Source organism: Cyprinus carpio, chromosome B23, assembly GCF_018340385.1.
Source record: "Cyprinus carpio isolate SPL01 chromosome B23, ASM1834038v1, whole genome shotgun sequence".
NCBI lineage: Eukaryota > Metazoa > Chordata > Actinopteri > Cypriniformes > Cyprinidae > Cyprinus > Cyprinus carpio.
Window position 1 is genome coordinate 7,573,109 of NC_056619.1, and position 21,803 is coordinate 7,594,911.

General features: G+C 35.0%; 1 protein-coding gene across 1 annotated transcript in view; it reads left to right on the forward strand.

Moving 5' to 3' along the window:
• Positions 1-21,803, forward strand: part of LOC109071699 (sterile alpha motif domain-containing protein 10-like) — a 70,392-nt gene that overhangs the window by 24,517 nt on the left and 24,072 nt on the right. The window contains exons 2-3 of the mRNA XM_042750485.1: positions 2,038-2,216; positions 17,815-17,983. Coding sequence (XP_042606419.1) covers positions 2,038-2,216; positions 17,815-17,983 — 348 coding nt within the window. The remainder of the gene's footprint in view (positions 1-2,037; positions 2,217-17,814; positions 17,984-21,803) is intronic.

Sequence of the window (21,803 nt, forward strand, 5' to 3'; positions counted from 1 at the left end):
TCCAGGCCAGTTTTCCCAAAGTTAAAATTTTCCCACACGGTCGCTTTTATAGTACTTCAGTTAACACAGAGCTAGCAGCGACTGCAGCGCAGTTTGAAACACAATGGACTCAAGCTCTTCACGCAATGAGACTCTATGCAAAGAGCTTTGAGACCAGCTTAACCAGACAAACAAAACTTTTTCTAAGCTGTGTAGGGCTACCTCAGTCCTTTGTTAGTTTTTTTTCCTTGAATGGCCATTAATGTATTATTTACAGTCTTTCCCCACTTTTGATCCCTTGCTCCCTTTCTCTTTCTCACTGACTTGCGCTCTTGTTTTCTAATCTCTTATGTGTGGATATGCGCTGGTATCATCTTTTATCCTTCATTAAATATTTTGTACTTGCCAAGTGCTCGCCGTAGCACTAATCACATTAGCTATGCTGGAAAAAGGGCTTACATAAGAAAGCCAACTGGGAGAGGTAGATACACAGAAAGAGAGAGATAGCCGGGGGTAGAAGAAGGTCAGAGAAAGGAAAAGAAAGACCAGTGACCTTTATTAGCACATAGGTAGTTTTTTATTTGCAGTTGGGTGTTTGGTTAAAGCAGCTCAGGATTGTGAAAGGTGGAAAGGGAAAAGTGAGAGATTACGATTATGGTTGAAATATCATACTAGCATACTACTTTTGTACTATTTCTGCAGGATGAAGCTTTATGTAAATAGAATAAAAATGACATTAAATAATTGAAGCTTTTTTAAGACCAAAGTCAACGTGAAATGATAATTCACCCTATTTATTTTGTAAATATATGTAATAGATCTTACTGTGAAAGATTCATATATATGTGTTACAAAAATTTTACCTCATAATTTTTAATTAAAATGGATGCATGTCACAACATGGAAAAAAAAAAAAACCTGTCGTTACATCTGTTTCATTGCAACTTAATTTTATTTTGCATTGTCACCTTATTTTGATGACAAGTTAACATTTTCACCTGATTTTCATTACAATAATGCATTTTTACATTTTACATGACATTAAATTGACCTCACTAACCTGAAAATAAAACAAAATTAAATTAAATTAATAAATTAAAAATAAATGGGTATAGAATTGTCTTTAAATTATTTTATACTCAGAAATTGCTAGTAAATTCACACATTGAATTAACAATGACATTTATAAGTAGAAAGACTGAAAAAGTATTTTCTTGTAAAACATGCTCAAAAAATCAGTTTTATTTACAATTTTAAACATATTTTACATTACTACTTGCTGCTTTCCAAAATAAGCAGTACATGTGAGCTATTTCCAGTGTTATTATTTGATATTAAGCATTTTTTTTTACTTAAAATTTAATTATGCAATGCAAAATAACCATTATTATTTCAAAAATAAACTTTTTCTTAAATGAAATTTAATGAGTTTGCATGACAACAGTAAAGCATATGATCTGTCTTCTACAGATACTTTGCATTCATGGAAGAGCCTGTGTATGATAATTATGTTGTGGCATCACACACAGACACTGACATACTGATGTGCCACATTTACATTTTCATGCACACACACTCGAAGGGCTTCTGCACTGCTCAGCGGGTCCATGACCTGACACATCTTACCTGTCTCCTGTCTCCTGCTGGGGTTAAAGACTGCCCTCACTGGCCACTTAGAGGAAGAATTGATGTCTATTCTTCTCTTTTTTAGACTACAAGCACCAGATTGCTGAGTAGACTTGTTGGGTTGTTGGATCACCCCTGAACCTTACATGTGATATATATATACACAATATTTGACTAATTTACTAGTAAAATGTGTCAGTGTGCATTTGTCCCCATACGTATTATTTGTCTTTATTGTGATTCTGAATTTCCGTGTTGATCAAGTTTAAAGCTGAATTTTTAGCATCAGTCTACAGTGTCACAATGACCTGTGACTGAGACTCTATTGACAGGGTTCAGAAGTCGTTAAGCTTTGACAGTGATCCTGTGTAATACGTTGTGATGTGGACACTATAATAGTCTTCATCATCCATCTTCGTCTGTCCTCCACAGCTGCGTCCAGCTTCAGCTTCTGTCGGGCTGCGCTGGAGCACACAGTCTCAGCAGAGGAGCTCAACTATCAGCTGCCACGCAAGCCCGGGGGCAACCTGACCTGGCATGAAGGACGCGGCCAGAGGGTGACGAGGAGGACCGTCAAACTGCTGCAGCAGCCCGGCACAGAAGGAATACAGGTACACAATCACAGTCACGCTACCCTCTAACAGCTTAATTGTTTCCTCTGGAGCTTCCGGAGAGATCTATTTCAACGATGTATGCAGAAAGACTGCAAAGCTTTCATATCAATATGAACTATGTAACACATGTTTAATTGTATTTCTACACTGTTACTGTATGCTTTTTAATTGTTCAAGGAAGCTCTGTGACAAATTATTATTATTATTATTAATAAATGTGTAAAGACAGAATATTAAAGGAAATTATAATGTTACGAACAGTGTTGGGGAAATTTACTTTTAAAAGTAATGCATTACAATTTTGCGTTACTCCATAAAAAAAGTAACTAAGTTACTTTGGTACTTTTTATGGAAAGTAATGCGTTACGTTACTTTTGCATTACTTTTTAAATCTGGACAGGGCTTGCATGTTTGTTTTTAATATAAAAAAGTTATATTTTTGGCAAATATAAAAGCCTTTTCACACCAAAAGTGAAATGAATACACCTCAGGCTGAATGGAAAGTAAACTCACATCCGTACAGTAAAATGCAGAAGAAGAAATTTCAACACACTTCAGCAATAAAAAAGACACACAAATGTTTGCCTAGAGTAATTTTTGCTTATTAGTATGGTTGAACTGGATCATAGAAGGTCAGAAGCAAAGACATTGGTTTATAGAATGGGATAAAATACATAAAGGATATTTGTGTTGTTTAACATTTATTTATTGCAGGTTTGTGTCATATTCAGTGTTGCATTATTTTTATTCATTTTGAGAAATACTGAATCTGTTTTTGTTTTTTTAGTGAGATGAATTAATGCATATTCATATTTATTGTAGAACTACAGTAACATCTTATGATTTCTCTCAACATGGGGACAGGAGAGCTGTCAATCAATAAATTGGAAAAAAAAGTAACTTGCGTTATTTATTTGAAAAAGTAACTCAGATTCTCTTGTAAATTCAAAACTAATGTTTTACTTTACTAGTTACTTAAAAAAAGTAATCTGATTATGTAACTCACATTACTTGTAAAGCGTTACCCCAACACTGGTTACAAAAGATTTTTATGTCAAATAAATGCTTGTTTTTATTATAATAATAATCAATAATTAACACTTTGGAAGACAGAGTCCTCTGGTAAATATTACTAATTTTCTGAGTGGTTGTCAGTTCAGTTACTATTCTTATTCTTGTAAATGTTTTTAATGATATTATTTTTACTAAACTGACAACAATTCATAAAATTATTTTTTTATGATTATTATTATTGTTAGTAGTAGTAGTAGTAGTGTAATACTACTACTACTACTACTACTAATAATAATTATTATTATTATTATTATTATTATTCAGTAACTGAACTGACAACCATTAAAAAAAAATTAGTAATATTTCTCGGAGGACTTCTTATTTTATTTTTTTAGATTGTTATTGTACAATAGAATATTAAAATAACAGTATTTATAAAACTTAAATGACAACTATTCAGAAAATGACTAATATTTGCCTGTGAATGTTTGTGTGAGAGCTGTGAGATTGTTAATAGTTGCTGTGCAAAAACATGTTTGCAGTTGGACTGGTGTGAATAGACCTTGACTTTCATATTCACATGTGTGTTTAATATTATCCAGGATTTATTTTTCATCCATCATGAAATATTTATGCCCTTCCTTCTCAGTTCTGAAGGTCATGTAGAGGTTTACTCGTTAAAGGATTGGCTCTGTGATATTTCATGTGTTCAGAAGCATTTGGTAAACTTCTCCTCTGAGCTATTTGTCAGTGCTAGCGCTCGCTAGCTACCTTTGTCCTTCTTTATCACTGCACACTCAAACCGTCATAATAGGCTCATAATCCGCCTGTCGTGATGAGGAAAAAGCACCTCTGATGTCTGGATATTATAGCGACCCATTATTTGAGCCATTACCCAAGAATCAGGCTAAGCTCGAGCTGAAGTCTCTCATAATATGCATGTTTTTTCTATTAGAAGACACAAATGAGAGGCGCACATGAAATTAATTATTCCCTCTTTGTATGCATCAACCTTGAGGGCCATAATTATTTCATGATAAAATATTTTCACCCTCATTTTAACTACCAGATTTGATTAGCGTGTTCTTTACGCTCTATCTGTTTTGTTCTGAATAATTGATTTGAATGGTGGGAATTGAAAAAAATATCCTTTTGTAATGTGTCACCTTAAAACAAAGGCTTAGTGGAGTGGCTGACAGCAGCGTGTGATTTATTTATTTTTATATGTTAAACATCTTTGTTCTGCTTGACAGTGAAGTGTGAGGAGATGCATATGTAAATGGAGCTGCTCTGGTGTTGTGAGCATCACTTTAAATAGAACAGATTTTATGCCTTTCTCCTGGTTTCAGGATTGGCTCAGATGAGCTCAGTATTGCATGAGGGCTGCTGGATGTGTGTGTGTGTGTGTGTGTGTGTGTGTGTGTGTTAATGGGAGAAGGTCACTGGCGTGTGTTCAAACTCACACGCTCATAGCCAACTGTTGAAATTCAAGGTTATGGCAAGTTGACTAAAGAGCAAACTTTAAACCATGTTCTTAATGCTTAAATTTCAAATTGTGGGAGTCTTTCAGATTCGGTCTCTGCAGAATGGTTAACAAATGCTAGCTTTGTTAAGATTTTATCGCACCCTCATTTCGCTGTGTGTGATTCTCTGTGCCATTAGTATCACATATGCACAATTACAAAACACTGATGGGTTTTCAAATAGTTTTCCTGATCAGTTCTTTCCACCATTGGTCAGAAAATCATGTATTCCCGCCCCCAAACTCACCCCACTGGTGGAGCCATTGTTGCTGGGCGGAATGTTTAAACAAACAGCAATGTTGTGCTAGCTCCACCAAAGTCTCTTCAAGGCAAGGATACAATAAAAAAATTTTTTAAGAGCAATTTTTAAAGGGGACACAAATAATCCAGCTAAAATTGTACTTGTAAGCATATGTATACACAGAGGAAAGCCTTACTACTAATAGTGTAGCAGGGAGCCAAATTAGACAACGCCAAGCTGTTGTGGTCGCGCTGTGACATCGCTCGTGTCCATTGCAGACATTACTATCCGTCACAGTGTTGCCAAGTCTGAAGGTTCCCCGTGGAATTGGGCTACTTTATCACTTTTGCCGCGGGTTATGTTTCATGTCAGTGAGATGAAGCGACCCCAATAATGTATATTTTAGCCCCTGAAACGCAATTTTGACCAGGGGACAACCTCGAAACACGATAAGTTTGAGCTAGTTTTGGGCTAGTTTTGAGTAGCAATTGGGCGGGTTTTGTTGTGAAAACCTAGCAACCTTTTCCGTCAAGCAGGTAACGTTATTATTGCTAACGTAGAGGACTCATCGAAAAATACATTGGCATCTGTATTAAAAAGAAAATAATCCCCTTGACTCCCCCAGATTTCCACATTGTTTGAAATCGCCAATGAAATCTGACAACAACTGTCTAATAAAAGTTATTTATTTTGCTCAGATAGAATTGAAAAAAGCTTATTTTTCAGGCCAGACCAGCCAGTGCATGCACAGTCCTAGGTGCATGTCTCAGAATGCTGACTGTTGCTATATCAACCGAGACACTTTTAATGGCAGCTGCAGCGATGCAATGACTTTACCGATTAAGGATTGGCTCTTTTGCTCAGAAGGCGGGGCTTCATTAGATAGAGTGGCCATACTGAGTGTTGCATTTTTCCCCATAACTATACGAGTGATACGTCTTGGGTATTCTATAGTCTTTGGCTCCACAGAGCCATTGTTTACACTTCTGAGGGAAATCACCTTATTAAAGGTTTGCTTAACATTCTCTTTACATTTTAAATTAGAATAAGAGACAGCATTTAAACATTACACAGCTCACTGCTTAACCCTGATTCAACATTCAGCAATCTGATATTTTCTAATGTTCGTGGTCATCCATGGCAAAGCTTCAGGAATCAGACCACTCATCCAGGTAACTGAAACCTGTACTATTTTATTATTTTTCATATCACACCACAGGTTCTTGTTTTATATATTATATTATAATATTATATTATAGTGATTTACCAGCAGAGACAATGAGAGAATCAGCACCTGTATGACTAAAAAATCTGAAAGTCTGAAGCCAGAAAAACAAGTGGTTGGTGAATTTTTTGTTTTTTTTGTTTTGTTGGTTGGTTTATTGTTTTGTAGACTCTCTATATATGTATGTGTGTGATTTACACAAAAATATTATGAATTATTGATGGAATAATCATTGTTGGTTGGTGGCATCTTATAATATTGTTGTATTATTAGTTTAAAGCACCTGAATAATGCTAAAGAACTGGTGGGTTATGCTAAAATATATTAACACAAAAAAATATTCACACTTCATTTTTTTAGTCACAGACATGCAGTGTAAATGATATCAGATCCAAACATAATAGGTAATTTGAGTCATAAAATGTTTCCCCTACTTCCCATATGCAATTACGGTTGCATTTGAAGACAATTAGTACTCAGTTGTAATGAGCTTTTTGTCAAAATATCTCCTCTGTGATGTTCCTCAATGAATATATTCCACAAACATCCTGGACACTACCATTCATATGCATGTAGTATTATATCATATCACCTATGGCCATGTGAGACGCAACCTGGTATTATGAAGAATGTTGTGTAATCGTATAGCAGAAGTCAAGCGTGCCTCCCGGCAGCCGGTCCTGTTGTCTAATTGGCCGTCCCACAAGCCCAGTCTCCAGTGAAATCACAATACAGTCATAGAAATGACTTGGTGGTCATGAATCCATCAGTACCAGATCATATTCTGAGATTAAACTTCCATTACACAAGATTGCACTTGGCAGAGGTTGTGGGTAGAGTCCAGTTAATGTGACAAAATGATGTCCTTTGCAAGATGTTATGTTGTGGCTTATTCTAACAAGGCTTATCTCATGGGGCCAGTCCTGGCATGAAAATGAGTTTTGCCGATGGGATTTGTGTTAAAGATAACATTAATTTACTGCATTTGGCTAGAGACTGGGCTGGGAATGATTAGGGATAAACTTTTGTTATTTCAAGGTGAGCAAAAGTGTCAGATTGCTGTTGGCAAGATTGTCAAGGATAGAAATAATTAGGACGACCATGACCATGACTAATGAACTATGTACGAGAATGGTTTCTCAAGTGGTTTATTTAATTACCCACAAGATGTTCTTGATTTTTCATTTTGCATTTCATTAAGGTGTAAAATATTTTTCGGAAGTTATCTAGTCAGAAGAAAAGGAAGTGAGGATTTTGGAAAAAGTAATGTAGTGAATAAGTACTGTATTTTAGGACCAGTATTGCCTCCTATTAACGGTCCAAGCACAAAGTGCTGGAACCTTACTGTGTTTATTAGGATTTTCTTCTTAATAATATTTCTTTTTCTGCCCTAAAACTGTCTGGGGGTCAGAGACCTTAAGTCATAGAGACACCAAACTTGGTGGGATCACAGACAGTAGGTGGCGCTATAATAAGGAAATTTGCATTGTGGGTCATATATTCAGAACCCTAAAGGCCTATAATCAAATTAACTTTTTTCCCAATGAATTGATGGTTTCACTTTTGTAATTTTTCCATCATTTTGTATTTTTGAAAAATCTGTTTTTCGAACTCCTCCTAGGTCATTGGTACGGTGGCCGTGAAGGGCAAAACAGATTACAATTCTGAAAACAAAATAACAAATGCAAATCTAAAAAACAAAATAACAATTCAGAAAACACAACAACAATTCAGAAAACATTATAACAAGCCAGAAAACACAATGACAAATCCTAAAAAAAAATAACAAGTCAGAAAACACAAAGACAAATCAGACAAACCAGAAGAGGTAGGTATAGTTTGAGACTGCTCCATTGGTCTGGGATTAATCACCACTGACTGGATGAGGCATCTGTCAATCAACATCCTGGTAGAAAGTTCGGAGATGGTCTTAAAATAGCTCAGTTTAAATGTATTATATGAATTGCGTTTACCATGGAATAAAACATACAGAGTGTCTATTTATACTTTGTCCAAATAACCTGCCTTATTGGCACTTTGGCATTAGTATTTTTTCAGCTCCAGTGGCGCAGGTGATTAAACGTGTGTCCTTGACCGGGGTTCGATCCCACCTTTTGCGAACTTTTTTTTCTCCCTTTTCAAATCTCGTATCACATCGTAAAGGCATTTATTTTCAATAAAACTTAAGGAAATAATCAAAAAGGTGAAAATAAAATATAGGGTAGGGTTAGGGTAGGTGTAGGGAGGGGTTTATTGTACCAATAAGGTGGCATCCATTTAATAATTTGAATTAAAATTATAATTTACACTTAATACATTATTACTGCATACTGTTTTATAATGTACTACAATACTGAAGAGCAGATAATTGCCACTATTTGCAACAAGTAGTATACATAGCAAATCCTGCTATTTTAACATAGTGTAAATAGGAATTTGCACTTAGTGTAAACAGCATATTGCTAAAAAATACTGCTATTTTCACTTAGTGTAAATAGAATCGATTGCTAATACGAGATTTGAAAAGGGAGAAAAAAAGTTTGGCAAAGGTGGAATCGAACTCAGGTCGATCGCGTTAAAAAGCCAAAGATACACACTTAACCACCTGCACCACTAGAGCCGACAAAGTACCAGTACCAAAATGCTAATAAGGCAGGTTATTTGCACAAAGTGTAAACAGACACTCTGTATGTTTTATTCCATAGTAAGCGCAATTCATACAATAAATTTAAACCGAGCTACTTTAAAACCATCTCCGAACTTTCTACCACGACTCTGCTGTTTTTCGGCTGGTTCTTTCTGTATATGTTGATTGACAGATGTCTCGTCCAGTCAGTGGTGAGTAATCCCAAACCAGTGGCACTGTCTCAAACTATACCTACCACTTCCAGTTTGTCTGATTTGTTTTCTGACTTATTGTTTTGTTTTCGGATTTGTCATTGTGTTTTCTGAATTGTTATTTTATTTTTTAGATTAGCATTTGCGTTTGTAATTTGTTATTTTGTTTTCAGAATTGTAATCTGTTTTGCCCTTCACGGCCACCGTACATTGGTCCAATGCACATAAAACTTCACATATCATCTCCAGGCACTCATGACAATAGAATCACGATCAAAAGATTTGCTTTGATGAATCAAAAGAATTTTGGTCGGACTATAAAAAGCTAATTTAATCCTTGCTTTATGCCCTTTCAAGAATTTCTAACTTTTATGATCTATTCTAATATGTTTGTTCAAACTTGATCTAGGCTGTTTATCTGATTTGCACAATACTTGGCATGTATCATCCCCATATCCTCATTTTGATTTGTCAAAATGTTCCAAAAATATAAGTTAATTTGTCTGGCGATGCCCATTTGCACGAATTGATCTATCTGCTGAATGCAATGTCCAAACTTCATACAAATGCACAACAAGAGTAAACAAAACAATTTTCAATAACTTGCACAGATTACTAATCTGAACAATGTCTGAAACTTTGAATTGCAAGCACTTCCTGTGTTTATTTGCCTTTTTATGATGAATCGCTTGTTGTATCCTTCAATTTGTAAGTAGCTTTGGATAAAAGCGTCTGCTAAATGAATAAATGTAAATGTAATGCAAATGTAGTTTCAGCAGCAGTGACGTGGTGTTAAAACTACTCTAACAACACACGCACATTAATGATGGCTTCAGTGAGGGCAGTTAAATCTTTATGAGGTGTTCACACATCACCAGGTGGCTGTATATTTGGTTTCAGTAGGTGTTCCTGCTGCTGCCCTGACATTTCTGTCTGCACCACTGGCCACAGCTTCTGAAAAAGAGATTGAAAATGGAATATATTAATGGTAAAATAAGATATTTTTAGTAAGCACTTCCAGCTTAAAATAAATTCTGGATTGCACTGCGCTTTAATATAAATTGTAGCAGCACATAATGCATCATAGCGTAAGATAAATGGTTATCATTGCATGAATCAACATCTCACAAAAATGCTCTTACTAATAAAGTACAACAAAATAAAAATTTGCCGCATTGGTGGTAATCCACAGCACCTCAGCAGTGGTTGCCAGAAATGGCCATCTTTCATTGAAAATGAATGACTTCTGGCTGCTTTTGCTTTGTGAATACCTGACTTTGCAGCACAGTTGATTTTCTGTTAGTGTAAAGTCTTATATGCACATAATAGTACTGATGAAAGGGACAAGAGAATGAGGAAGACAGACTAAATACAGGGTTAATGGAAAAAGGAAAACAAGCAAACTGTCTGATTCCTTCAAGGGAACAGTGCCATACAAATGTTGTTTAGCATGCAGTGGGTTTAGTTCATTAAAGCAGAGCTGTGATGAGGCTACCTGAGGTTGACAGCCAGAGGAGATTGGCCTCCAGATTTGTTTAGTTTCCTCATTACTGCGAAGGTTGCCGACCCCATCAGCGGCACAAAACAATTTCGAAAAGCACACAGATTACCAAAAGTCAGCAAACTTAGCCAGCCTATCTTAATTAGGCTGAATGGCTCAATCTTTTTCACATCAGCATACAGTTCTCAGTTCATCTCGGATAAATGGTTGGATTCCAATGAAAATGAAAAAGATGATTTTGAGTTGTTAGTTGCTTTTTTGCCCTGTGTGTCTGAACAGATGTTGTGGGAACCTCATAATGAATGCAGACCCGCGTCTAAAGTCTCATATCAGTCTGCTGTCACCAGGGCTGAGAGGGATCATTGAGTTCTTATGCATGTAAGCTGTCCTGGCGCAAAGGATTGTGGGATTGGAGGCAGTCTGCAGAAGAAAAGAGAGATGGAGAGACAAGCGGGAGTGGGGGGGTTCTACCTATTCGCTGTATGAAAGATTATGCTTGTGTTGAAGCATGACATGACCAGACAGAAGGATGAACGGAAGAGCAACACTGATTGATTGAAAGGATGTAAGAAAGAAAAAAAGATTATGGCTAGAGTGCTAGTTTACTTGCTGAAAACTTACAGCAGTGTCAGAAATTATCCAGGGCTTGAGGCAAAAATGACTCTGAACATGGAAAAAATGTTTAGATGTGCACAATGTATTGAATTCCTCTATTCTTATCTGTTCTCTTTAATGTATTTCTTCATATCATTCTAATTATTTATACTGTATATGTACAGTATACATGGGTTTGGTGTGTCTCAGTGTGTTTTATTTATTTATATTTTTAATTTATTGTTGCTAGACTAATTAACAGCTGATTAATAACCATCATTTTCCAAAGTCAAAATGTATATTGAGTAATTAATAATTTGGAGAATTTAATGTAAGCTATTGTTTTTATGGTTTGAAAGAATATTAAAGTTAAAAAAAATCTAAATCTATTACTGTATTAACAATAAACTGAATTGATTTGAACTGAACTAAACAATTTAATTCAGAACAAATCTGACTTGATCAGGTTTAGAAAGAAGTGATTTGAAGTTGGTTCAATTAATTGAACTAAACAAAATTATTCTAAATTGTATAGAAATTATCTGACCCCAAAGAGAAATGACTTAAAATGAACTAAACTTCAGTGAACTGAATTATGCTGAAATAAAATAAAATTAACTGAACTGACCAGAACTAAATTATACTGAACTGAATTGAATTGAACTGAACAGACCTCAGTATGAATTGAACTGTACTAAGTTATTCTGAACTCAGCTGAATATAAATTAATTTAAATGCATGGAACTACTATAGTCAACTAAATTATACTGAACTAAACTGATTTATGACCTGACCTGTACTGAAATGAACAGAAATGAATCAAACTGAAGTGAACTAAGTTGAAATAAATTGTACTGAACTAATGAAGCTTGATTATGACCTGAACAGAAATTAACAGAACTGCTTGGACTACAGTGAATGCAAATATACTGAACTAAATCATTTTTATGGTTTAAATGATCAACTTAACTATTAACTATTGAACTTAATTGATTTGAACTGAACTGATTACTTCCATTTAGTCAAACATACTGAACTGACCAGACCTGAATAGAAATAAATTAAATTGAGCTGAACTAAATTATTCTAAACTCAGCTGAATAGAAATTAATTAAACTGCACTGAACTAAAGTAAACTATATTATACTGAATTGAACTGCAATGAACTGAACTGACCTGTACCGAAATGAATAGAAATGAACTGAACTGATTTAAGTTAAATGATGCTGAACTAATTTGAAAATAAATTAACTGAACTAACTGAACTTCAGTAAACGAAATTGAACTATAAACTTACAATGAACTGAACTAAACTGAAATGAACAGACAAGCAGGAAAGCATTAGGCAGAAATCACTGGATTTACTAGAAAACACAAGCAGAATCTTGTGTTTAAGTCAAGAGAGTGAGAAACAAGCAGCACAACAAGGTCAGTGCTACATCACCTATTTACATGGTAACAGACTTGCTGTGTGCTTCAGATTGAGTCCACTAACTCATTTTGAGCTCTGATTGTATCTGAGGTTACAAGAGCAAAACGGTCTCTAAGACCGAGGGAGCAGGCAGAATATTAAAGAGATGCATGTCACCCGCCTGTGCCTTAAAGTTTAATCCCTGATTCAGCTCCAGCGGGTGAAATCAGAGATACACCACCAGGACAGGAGGAGAGAATAACACTGAGGGACACTGAGACACAAACAGATATACAGAAAGAGTGAGACAGATAGAAATGGACAACAAAGGAAGAGAGAGATTTAGAATGCTTGAAGGAGAGTTTCAGGGATAGTTAGAAAAAATTGAGGAGGGAAGATTTTGGAGGTTGGAAAGAGGGTAGATGGAAAGAAGAACCTCGTGGTCAACTGGGATGTTCTGAGGGAAAACTGAAAAGAGACTCTTGAATAATCTGATCACACTTATTACGAATTTATAGCAGAGGTTCAGAACATGCGCCCTCGAGGAAATATGAAGTAAAAAGACATGAAATAATTTGCCAGCAGAACTTGATGCACTCAGTAGTGCTCATGTACAGATTATACTGTACCTCATACTGTAAATTCACTCACTTGAACTTGATACCATTTATCTTGAAAATTCTGTCATTAATTGCTCACCCTCATGTTGTTCCAAACCCGGAAGACCTTTGTTCATCTTCAGAACACAAATTAAGATATTTTTGATGAAATCATTGAGGTCTCTGACCCTCCATAGACAGCAACACGACTAAAAATAAAGTTTTGAAATTTTGATGACTGTATGTTTTATATTTAAACCCAATATTTTAACATCAATAGTATATATTTTATTTATGCACATACATTTTCATTAAGCATATACAGACTACCATTCAAATTTTGAGGTTGATATTTTTTTTTTAAGTCTCTTATGCTCAAAAAGGCTGCATTTATTTGAAAAATACAGTAAAATTGTTGTGAAATATTATTAAGATTAAAAATATCTGTTTTCTATCTTTGAATATATGTTAAAATGTAATTTATTCCTGTGATCAAAGCTGAATTTTCAGCATCATTACTCAAGTCTTCAGTGTCACATGATCCTTCAGAAATCATTCTAATATTCTGATTTAATGCTCAAGAAACATTTTCTATTATTATTATTAACTATTATTATTAATTTGTATCAAAACAGTTGTGCTGCTTGATATTTTGTGGAAACCATGATTTCTTTTAGGATTTTTTGAAGAAAATAACAGAAATTACAGAATTATTTTTTTATCAATTTAATGCATCCATGCTAAAGAAAAGCATTAATTTCTTTAAAACAAATCATGCTGACGCCAAGCTATTGAATGGTAGTGTATATAAATAGCTGAGGAGGACATGGCTGTTCCTCTAATCACGCATCATCTTGATGTATTCAGACTCATCTCACAAAATAGCCGCCCAGATCGGGCCGCCCCTCTCCTTACAGGTTCAATCCCCTGTGTATTATTAATGACTGTATGTTTCAGGCTGGACAGAATCAGGTCTCATGGGTTCAAGGGTGGCTGTGTAATGCCCAGAGGATGGCTGGGGAGAGATAGAGGGTGATGGATTGCTGGGAAAGTGGGAGCAGAGGATGGAGGAGAGGGAGGAGGAGGTGCTGATGGTGACGATGAGGGCGACTAGCAGCACTCACCAGATCCTCTTTGCTTTCTGTCTCATCCTCCTTCTCATCTCCCACTTTCCATGGACAGGATACACTGTGCTGTGCCATTACGGTTTCTTTAGAATAAAACCCATCTGAGAACTATATGTTAGATAAATATTGTCTAATATACAGTGCAATTTAATGTATTTCATGAAGGGCATTATCTCTGTTTGTGTCCCACATTTTGCAAGCAACACTGTTACCACTTTTTTCCCTTTTACAAAAAAGTTATTCTTTAGAATAATGCCACACGTGTACTGCCACATCTTTTGTGTACTTCTTAGGGGAAAATTAGTAGATGAGTAAATGATATAATTTCAGTTTTATACAGATTTTGATGAATGCATTTCAGGTTCAACCATTCAACTCTGTTTCCCAGGTTATTGTAGCTACTGACTGACAGTTAATTAATACTTTAAACACAATTGCAAGCCTGTAGCTTGTGTTCTGCAGCAGTTTATTATTATATTAATATTATTATATTAATATATATTTTTAGCATATTCTTTTTAAATTTATATAAATGTTTTTTTTTTTTTGATGTTCACTGGAATATGTAAAGTAAATTGTCATATTTTTCCCACCCCCATGTAATTTTAAACCTGAATGATTTACTTTCTTGAAGATTTTTGAAGAAACCAAACAACATTGGACCGCATTGACTTGCACTTGTATGGACAAAAAACAAAATGAAAAAAGAAGAAGAAGAAGAAGAAGAAAAATAAATAAAAAATCTTTGGAACAACATGAGGGTCTTAATAATGGAATTATTTTATTTTATATTATTATTTTTTTTTTTTTTTTTTATTATTATTATTATTTTATTTTATTTTATATTTTTTTTGAGTGAACTATCCCTTTAAGAGACCCAGCCGAAATATGACTCCCATTACACACAGAGAAAAAATATGCAGAGGATTAAGTGACTTCTCTTTTTCTCTTTTATATTATATTCTGTCAGCTGAATGCTTCTGGCCTGTGCTGTGCTTTCATTTGTTTCATTTCTGTGTTTGCCATTCTCACTTTTTCACACAGAATCATGTTATCAGCCTTTTACAAGTTCAGTCCTGCATGTTGAGCCATCTACTCCAATCCTGTTCTGTGACGGCTTTCACTTACTCTTCAAGGAAATAAAATGGTCCATGTCTGAATCTGTATCTTTCTCACTTTCGTTCCGTCTGTTGTGTTTTGTCTGCTACCTAACTCAATGCCTGTCTGTTTTCCTGAGTGAAAATGAGCTTCCGTCTTCAGGTGTTGATTAATGTGTGACCTGCAGCTCCTGACAACAAATACTCCCTCTGCTACAAGAACTGCCATCCTTCTGACTAACCATAGTCCTTTCATTTGAAACACATATTCACTTCTTTTAGTTCAAATATAGAGACTGAGATAAGTGGAAAGTTTGGGGTCAGGGAACGTGTAGTTGAAGGGATGGTTGTGGCCTCCGTACATTACATTATCTATTTTGCTTCATTGTCAGTTGTCAATAGTGTAGAGATACTGTATATGAAGCACAGCTCACACAGATGCCACTTTCAAACAAGCAGCTTTACTGTGTTGTTATCCTGATTGTGTGGGTTTTTATTAGGGATATTACCATTAATTAAACTAAAATGAAAACTAAAATCATTAATCATTTAATTTCTGCTTGTTGTCAAGGTTCAAAGTTCAAAATAACTAAAGCTAAAACTGACATAAAAAAGTAAAAAAAATCTATATGCACACTTAAAAAAAAAAAAAGAAAATGAAAAAGACAAAAATGCACAACAAAATTAAACAGAATGAAATTGCTCAATTTTACCAGCAAAATTTTGCTGAACAACAGTAAAAGTGAGCACACCTTAATTCAGTGCATTCGGTTTAATGTAGCCTAATACATGTTCCTGATTTCGTCCTGTGTTTAAATATTTATGCTTTAATTCTTATCTCCCGAGTTTCCTGTTTCAATTTGTAGTCATTATGTAATTTAATGAGTTGATTGTGTCTCCTGGTGTTCCTCATTTCCTTGTTACTTTAAAGGGATACTCCACCCCAAAATGAAAATTTTATCATTATTCGTTTACCCCCATGTCGTTCCAAACCCGTAAAAGCTTTGTTCGTCTTCAGAACACAATTTAAGATATTTTGGATGAAAACAGGGAGGCTTGTGACTGTCCCATAGACTGCCAAATAAATAACAGTGTCAAGGTCCAGAAAAGTATGAAAAGCATCATCAGATTAGTCCATCTGCCATCAGTGATTCAACCGTAGCGTTATGAAGCGACGACAATACTTTTTGTATACAAAGAAAACAAAAATAACGACTATATTTGACAATTTGTCTCCTCTGTGTCTCTCCACATCACTGTAGCACCATTTTGGAGAAAATGAGCTGAACGCAAGCAGCATAAGCTACCTGTGTTCAGCGGATATTCTCCAAAATGGTTCTACAGTGATGTGGAGAGACACAGAGGAGACAAATTGTTGAATGAAGTTGTTATTTTTGTTTTATTCACATACAAAAAGTATTGTCGTCGCTTCATAACCTTAATTCCACTGGAATATCGGACCTACTCTCAGGTCATCCATAGAAGTCCTTTGCCAGGTGATTTTCAGTCGTCCTTGTTTTCATTTGCCTTGTGCAGGCTGCCAGAGTATCGTGTATTGAGTAGCTGATGGTCAGGAAGGCATAAGATGTGTCCAGCAAAATGAAAATGGCATTCTTGCGTCGGTGCGATGGTATACTTCCACATTCGAAACATGGTCCCTGTAAGTGATCTGGAAGATGCATCGCAAACATCGGAGATAGAAGACATTCGACTTTCGAGTGATGGCTTCCATATATTCAGTTTCTTAAATATTAAATGATGTTGTGTTATGTGGTCTAAAACTCTTGTGGTCTTTTTTGGTGGTAAATAATGTTATTCTCATACTTGTCAAACATCCATGATTTTCCATAATTTGCATATTCACTTTGCATTTTAGAAATAAGACATTATAAAGATGTTTGCACATGCATACCAAGATTTGTCTCACAATGTAAGGTCTATGGTAGTCACAATTAAATAAATCAGGCCTGTGAGTGTTTACTCTCATAGTTTACACAAACTAGCGTTGCATTTCATCATGCTCTCAGACAAGCGTAATACACCCCAGTAAAGGGTTTTATTACATTTCTCTGCAGCAGAGAGCCATAAAAGTGTGTTTTGATGAATCTTTCTGCTCATACCAGCAGTCAGAACAAAGTGTGCGTATAATTAGAAGAGCATTGTTTACACAGAAGCATGCAGTGCTAGTTGTTTTAATTAGCGCGCTCACAGAAAAAAGTACACTGTAAGAGCACCCTGAAGATATGAAAGCACGCCGTTTTTCCATATTCATTATGCCTACTAATCCATCTGTTGTTTTTTAGTATGATAGATTGACCTTTTTTAATTTTAAACCTGGATGTAATATGGTCTGGTGAACATATGGGCTACATATAATTTTTTTCTGTTGAGATAAGGTAACAATAAAGATGTTTTCGCTCCACAGATCCAGCCAGGAGAGGCCTTCACTGTGTACCACACCAGCCCAACGCTGTCCAGCTTATGTAAACCAGTGGTGCTTTGGACCCAGCAGGACGTGTGTAAGTGGCTGAAGAAACACTGTCCACACAACTACCTGACCTACGTGGAGGCCTTCTCTCACCACGCCATCACAGGTACAGTACAGCTCTCTGGAAATACAGTGCCATGGACTTTCAGAATTATGTTTTCCAGGCTAGGAAATGTCATTAAAACTGGTCTAGACTTGATATTGTTCTTGTGATGAGTAAAACTTAGTCAAAGTCATGCCTTATTTGTGAAGGAATCATCTTTTGTCATCCTTTTTTTTTTTTTTTTATATATATATCTCTCTGTTGTTTTAAAAAATACTTGTTTTACTTGAAATAAAGCACATGTTAACTGAAATAAAAATTACAAAATAAAAAACATAAAAATACAAAATAAATTCCAATAAACACACACACACACACACACACACACACACACACACACACACACACACACACACACACACACACATATATATATATTTATATATAAGTTAGTTTATGTAAATTTTTGTCATTTTAATTTTATTTATGTTGATCTGCTAGTTTAAGCAGAAGTAAAACTTAAATAAATAAAAAAATAAAAATTAAAAGAAACTATATAAAAATATTTCAAAACATCAGAAACTACTTAAAATGACAAAACACAACACAATTCATACAACTTTAAAGTTAACATGAAAGTAGAAAATCTAAAAATAAAATTCCAAATATTAACAAAATCTCAATGATACTAAAATACCACTGATTTGAGTAAACCTTCATTTTATTACGAAAACGCTTTTTTATGATTTTAGTTTTATACTGTATGAAGCAAAATGATTTTTAAATGTGATTATGCAGTAATTGTTTTAGAAATCTTTAGGATAATCATAGATCCGCCAAGCCTTACTGTGGTCTGTCAGAGGAACAGCTTTGGCAGGTCACATCCTCTAACTAACACACTCTCATCCAACTCCCAGAGCTGTGTGCACTGACTTCTCTCACTAATGGACAATTATACACCCTAATGTTGAGCCATTTGTCACATCACAGTCATTTCCATGAGGCCTCGCCATCTAGAGGTCACCAGAGCGGCGCTTCCAAGTAATAAAATCATTTTACACTGCCATTCCTGCGTTTGTTCCTGGACATTTAGCAGTGGACAGGAGCTGAGACTAAATGGATTTACTAAAGATGGACATTCAGTTTTTGATAATTGTGGTATTTGTAATATTTGCCAGGCAGAGGATGTGATGTTATGAGTAGAGCCTTTGAATCACAGACGCCCCATTCAATGTCATATGAGTGTCAAGCCATATGAGTCATGTGACGTCTTCTAGCCAATCAGGGAAGAGTTGTGCCTTAGGAGAGATTTGATGGCTGGATGGTTTGTATTGGGGTCAATGACATGTCCACAATAAAAACAAAATCTCATTTATAATGCATGTGGTACATTATGTTTGTTCATGTTGGGTTTATATGATCTTGAAATGCTTTTATACCATTTTCAAGAAAAGCTGAATTTAGAAAAAAAAAAATAAAAAAAAAAAAAAATATATATTATATATATATATATATATATATATATAATATATATATATATATATATATATATGGTATAAAAGCATTTCAAGATCATGTAACGATACACGTATTCGTATTGAACCTTTTGGTAGAACAGAGATTATTTATTTAATTATAGTCAATATTAAGATATTTGGCATTTCCAATTAATGTAGGCCTGTAACATTCTTAATTTTATTAGACCTATTGTTATTATGAACTTATATTTATTATTCAATTTTATTATAAAATTACAATTACAATTAATTTGCACCGCAAAACCGCATAACTGCCGTGCTGCGAGGATAACAAAAGATAAGGCTATTTACTCCTCAAATAAAATGTTTTAAAAAAGGTCTTTTAAAACAGGTCTATTATACAATTAAAAATAGGCCAATTTATTAAAATGTTAACACTGTAGTCATCAATAAAAATCAATGAAATAAAAAGCTTTATTTAGCCTATTTAAAGTGCAGACTTTCAAAAACAACCTGTTTAACACGAAATACGTTTCTTCAAATTTTTTTCACTATGTACCGGCCACAAGAGAGATATTAGGGGTATAAATGAAAACAGTTAGCTATAATATACTGTTATCAGCATATGTTAAAGTAGATTCGTCTCGTCGTTTCTGAGAGAATATGTGGCGTCAGATGCAGAAAGGTCTGTCATTACTCCGTCATTCTGTTTTTACTTTCAAATTCTGCTTATAGAGAATAGACTGAGATTAAGATGTTGTGCATAACACTTGTGCAAAGTTTGCACATTGCTTATGTGATATCCATTGGCTCGCCTTCATGGTTTAAAACCAAGATATTGCGACGAAAGCAATTACCCCCATAACGAATGTACCGAACCGTGACACCACTGTGTCATATCGAATTCGTGAATTTTAAAAGTCAAGTTTCTGATGTTTCTGAGTGTAGGTCTGCAAAGGTCCTTTGTATTTTATAGAGGTCCTTTATAATAATCATTTATAATGGTTTTCCCCATGTATGTTTCTGTTCTATTGTCATTTTATGATTTTAAGCATTCAAAATTCAAGAATACTCAGTATATGTGTATATGTATATTGAGTGTTTACAGCAGTGGCTTGAACAAATAATAAGTTATGATTCTTTTCTATTCTAACAACAGAAATCAGTTGTGATAGTGTGTTTGTGCAGTTCCGGTTACTTCATAAGTTTTAGGGTTATGTGTATGCATGCCATGGATCTTTCTGTCCTTCAGTGATGGTTGAACACAAGCACTCATTTTAGCAGCATTACATTTAGTTAGGTGGAGTGACAAATGTCTGCCCCCTCTAAATGTCCCTTTAAGTAATTCATCCGGGCACCGACACCAGCTAGAGGCTTTATTCTATTATCTGCGCTATAATTTATTGCTTCATTTATCAAGCCTCATTCTCAGATGGTGTGTGTCTGTAAGTGGCTGTTTGCGTGTGTCATTTTTCCTGCGTCATTGGCACTGTAGCTTGAAGCAGTGTTACACACACTGCTGTAAAACACTGTAAGACACTGACTCATGTCAGGCAAGATCTTAAAAATCTGAAAAATTTTTATTTTTTCTGACAGTGCAATGTTAGTTCAGTTTATAAAAATAAAAAAAATACCTTGAAAATGTATTTTAAAAAAAGTAAGTCCCCAATATACATGTACACAGTGTACTTTTGATGTGGCATATGCTTTTTAAAGTAGATTTTAAAAATATTTTCCTTTTCTTACCTTGTCAATGACCTAGTAGCAAATCACAATTTTGCCTGGTTATTTTGCCAATTCATGATATATGTATGTCATGAAGTAACTAAATGTCTTTTCAGTCCACTTTCAGTCTGTTTTTGGTCATAAATGTAAGATAAATCAAAATAACCAAGTGCACTTTTTAAGACCAACTGTTTGAAACCATTTTTCTTTCTCCTCTTTACTCCAGCTCATCTTGTTTTTGACAGCACCTCTATCACTATCCTGAGGGTGTTATTTGGGAGCACATTAAACCCGTCTGCTGGGAATTCATTTCTGCTTTGTTCACCTGTGCTGTCTGTGATACACAAAAGCCTCAGACAAACAGCAATCCTGGATAAAGTGTTTCTGGAGGGCTGAATTCAAAAGCACTGAATTAGTGTGTGTGTGTGTGTGTGTGTGTGTGTGTGTGTGTGTGTGTGTGTGTGTGTGTGTGTGTGTGTGTGTGTGTGTGTGTGTGTACTAAAGAGCTTTACAAAACATCTCAATGTTGTGCACAATGGAAGCACCATATCAAGATGAAAAATACAATGCATCTTATGAAAACCCCCACAATAGTCCCAATATCAACCTCAAGAAGCACCTTTGGCTAGTTACGGACGCTTCCATTATCAGTGTTTTTAGCATCACCCATGCTCTAATTG